Below are 3,280 nucleotides of genomic sequence, written 5' to 3'. Positions count from 1 at the left end.
AAAACCCAAAAAAAAAAAAAAAAAAAAAAAAAAAAAAAAAAAAAAAAAAAAAAAAAAAAAGAGGACTTTTTTCCTCCACTTTGTTGACAAATGATGAGGGATGGATAGATGGATGAACGAGGAATTTATAGGAGAGGAGAAATGAGAATGAAGAATTGATTTTCTGGAGAAGAAAGGGATGGGAAAAGGAAAAAGTGATGGGAAAATTCGTAGGGGGCGCAGCAGGGGCCTACAAAAGGCAACCAGTTGGGGCTCCCTCCCTCGCTGGAGCTTCCTGGAGGCTCACTAACCACTAAAGTGATAAGAATTTGGTGAAGTTAGGTATTTTTGTGGTTGGGTAGTAGTGTTTGTCGATAATGATTAATGAATGGGATATGTTTGGTGGGTCTGTCTTGAATCATCCCAAATTCAGGCATAGTAACAGTGGGTGGGTGAGTTTTGGATGAATTAGAGCATTGTAATTAGGGAAGATAAGAAGATGGTCAAAAATGGTGAAGGTTTGTTGTTTGTTGTTTGTTGTTTTGCCATTTATTATATTCTAAAATCTTAGCTTACCTGTTCAACCAACTTTAGCGTAGAGGAGGAGAATGTGTTGGTCCAGAAATGCCGGACTCATAGCTTTATTCATTAATCTATTAAGGTAACACAAGAATGGGACCGTGAGAGGAGAGGGCTGAGTGGTGTGGGCTTTTTGCTAACACAACTCGAATATATTTAAAACTTGTCCAAGCCCACTTCCAAAGGAAACGGCAGCTGAAGGGCATTCTTGAAACTAAGATAGATATGGTGAGTAAGTTATGTCATGGATGGTCGGTCAGAGCATTAATATTTTGTTGCTGAAAACAACCAACTGTTTCAGCAAATGACATTCAAAACCTTTTGTTGGAAACAAAACCTCAGACCTAAATTTAGGCCAAGTGTAAGTGAGTGAGAAATGCTAGCATTGAATTTGGTGCAAGTCTCAGAAAAGTAGGAACACCACAGAAAACAGACTTTCATGATATTAGTAAGCTACAAAGTACCCAAGCATTCGAGTATTCAACCAGTTCTCCATTATTTTATCTTCTTCCATATCAAAGGTATTATATATAGGAAGAAGAAAAAAAAAAAGATGGGGGAGGTGATTGTGATTTAGCATTAAATAATAAAACACAACTGGCGCGTCCAATAATGATATATACTTTCTTGAACTGGGTATACATGTTATTCCTGGATATAGCAATTAGGTGGTGTCCATTTGAAAACACCCCAAAATTTATCATCCAACCACATACATGACACACCCCATCTCCCCATCAAACTATTTCAGTAAGGAGGAAGAGTAGTGGGCCTGGGGCTGGGCCTGGGCCTGGGAGAAAGCGCGGGTCCCACTATCAGCTACGCTTTAACACTCCGGTGTCTTACACAGACCTGGGGACTCTTTGGGTTCCATGCTTTAGGAGCTCTTGCGAGAATTTGTGGGCTCCCGATGGACATCGCTTCATCTTTTGGCTGACCTTTTTTGTGCTTCTTTTTTGTTTTTGTTTATTTGAAATATCTCCCTTTCTAATTGGTTCTTCCTTGTGTTTATGGTATGGTGGAGATGCCTTGGAGGGGTTTTGAGTGAAGGGTTGTTATATCTACGCGACTTTTGTTGGGTGTTCGCTACGCTCTGCGTCCGTTCTCTTAGTAATATATGAAAAATTAGTCCCCAACAAATTATGTTATCTATTTTTAGCGAAACAATGAAAAGAAACAATTTTGTGTTTATTTTTGTTACAATGGGTGGGTTACTTTATCTAGTGTGCACTCAATTATGGATTACTTTTTATTTTAATACTTTCTTCCAAATCTATTTAATATATTTTATTCATTTCGTTTGGTTTGTGGGCCACTTTCAAAAGAACCAATTTTGGCGTCTTTCTTAAAAAGAAAAAGAAAAAGAAAAAAACGTCAAATCAATTTAAACCTAAGATATTTGAAAAGATGAGTATATTTCATAATTTATTTTTGTAATTATAGTTTGATCGAGGGAAAAAGGTAGTTTTTTAATGTTAAAATATGTGGCATGTTTTGTTACAAGGTCCTATAATGTAATGTATATGCTAGTTTTGAGACAAAAGGGTTTATGTTACAGGAGATCACCAAAGCTCTGAACAATATGTGAGTGAGCCCACTTGTTTGGTTGGACATTCAAACTAGAATTGATTTTTAAAGATGTAAGTGAGTTTGAGGGGAATGATTAAGTGGGTATTTTGGGGGATTGAGTAATTAGGCATCTTTCTACGTGTCTATTCCCATTATTGGGTAACACAGATGGAGTAGTAGTAGGAGAGAGAGAGAGAGAGAGAGAGAGAGCTGAGAGGAAAAAAGGTTTTCGATTTGGCTAACGTGGGAAAGTTGTGTGTAAGAAAGAGATGGTTCCTTCCTCTTTTCTTCCTTTCCTCAAATTGTATCCTTTCTCATGTTTTCCTCTCACCCCCTCTATAACAAAATGAATCTAATCAAAACAAAACAAAACATTTCCCCTTAGCTTATCACTAACACACTTCCTCCCACCACATCTTAATTCCCCCACCCTCCTTCCCTCCTGCCTTCCTTCTATTTATAAATTTCATTTCCCAAACAAAACAGAAGAGACTGTGTGTGTGTGTGTGAGTTGTGAGGGTATAATTGGGGATATGGGATGAGGCCTCAAACACAATAGACCAAGCACAAAACCAACACAAAAAATGTGGGATCTGAACGACTGCCCTGATGTGAGGGAGGGGGATGAATCCGAAGCCTGTTCCTCCGCCAAGACCTCCATCGAGGGAGACGGGGATGATGACAAACGGAAAAGGGTGGGATCGGCTTCCAATTCCAGTTGTTCGGCTGCTGAGGAGGAGGAGGAGGAGGAGGAGGAGGAGGAGGACTTGGAGGAGGAAGAAGAGGAGGAGGAAGGATCCGATGAGGTATTGGGCTCCATGGTCATGCAAATTGACACACAAACCCCAAGCCCCGTTACTCGCCAGTTTTTCCCACTTGAAGACACTGAAATCCCACCTCCCCTTCCACTTCCAACGACTGATTCCGCCTTCCCTCGGGCTCACTGGGTTGGGGTCAAATTTGGCCATCCCGATCCCAATAATAACTCCATCAACCCCAATGACCTCTCCCACCCCATTAAGAAGAGCCGCCGAGGCCCAAGGTCCCGTAGCTCCCAGTATCGCGGGGTCACTTTCTACCGGAGAACCGGCCGCTGGGAGTCTCATATTTGGTCCGTTCCCTCCCTTTACTCTTTTTTTTTTTTTTTTTTTTT

At 40.5% G+C, this 3,280-nt stretch overlaps 1 protein-coding gene and 1 long non-coding RNA gene across 4 annotated transcripts in view; one reads left to right on the top strand and one right to left on the bottom strand.

Annotated features, from left to right (window-relative positions):
• The window catches only part of LOC111477880, a 15,599-nt gene that overhangs the window by 11,986 nt on the left and 333 nt on the right, over positions 1-3,280 (bottom strand). The window lies entirely within an intron of this gene.
• LOC111477869 (AP2-like ethylene-responsive transcription factor TOE3) overlaps positions 2,443-3,280 on the top strand; it is a 3,228-nt gene continuing 2,390 nt past the window's right edge. The window contains exon 1 of one of the 3 annotated variants that reach the window (XM_023121815.1): positions 2,443-3,238. In XM_023121815.1, coding sequence (XP_022977583.1) covers positions 2,712-3,238 — 527 coding nt within the window. In that variant the 5' untranslated portion in view covers positions 2,443-2,711. The remainder of the gene's footprint in view (positions 3,239-3,280) is intronic. The other 2 variants (XM_023121813.1, XM_023121814.1) reach the window with 2 other exon arrangements.

The sequence above is a fragment of the Cucurbita maxima genome, unplaced genomic scaffold (genome assembly GCF_002738345.1).
Source record: "Cucurbita maxima cultivar Rimu unplaced genomic scaffold, Cmax_1.0 Cma_Scf00004, whole genome shotgun sequence".
In the NCBI taxonomy this organism is placed as follows: Eukaryota; Viridiplantae; Streptophyta; class Magnoliopsida; order Cucurbitales; family Cucurbitaceae; genus Cucurbita; species Cucurbita maxima.
This window is presented reverse-complemented; position numbering and strand designations above follow the sequence as displayed.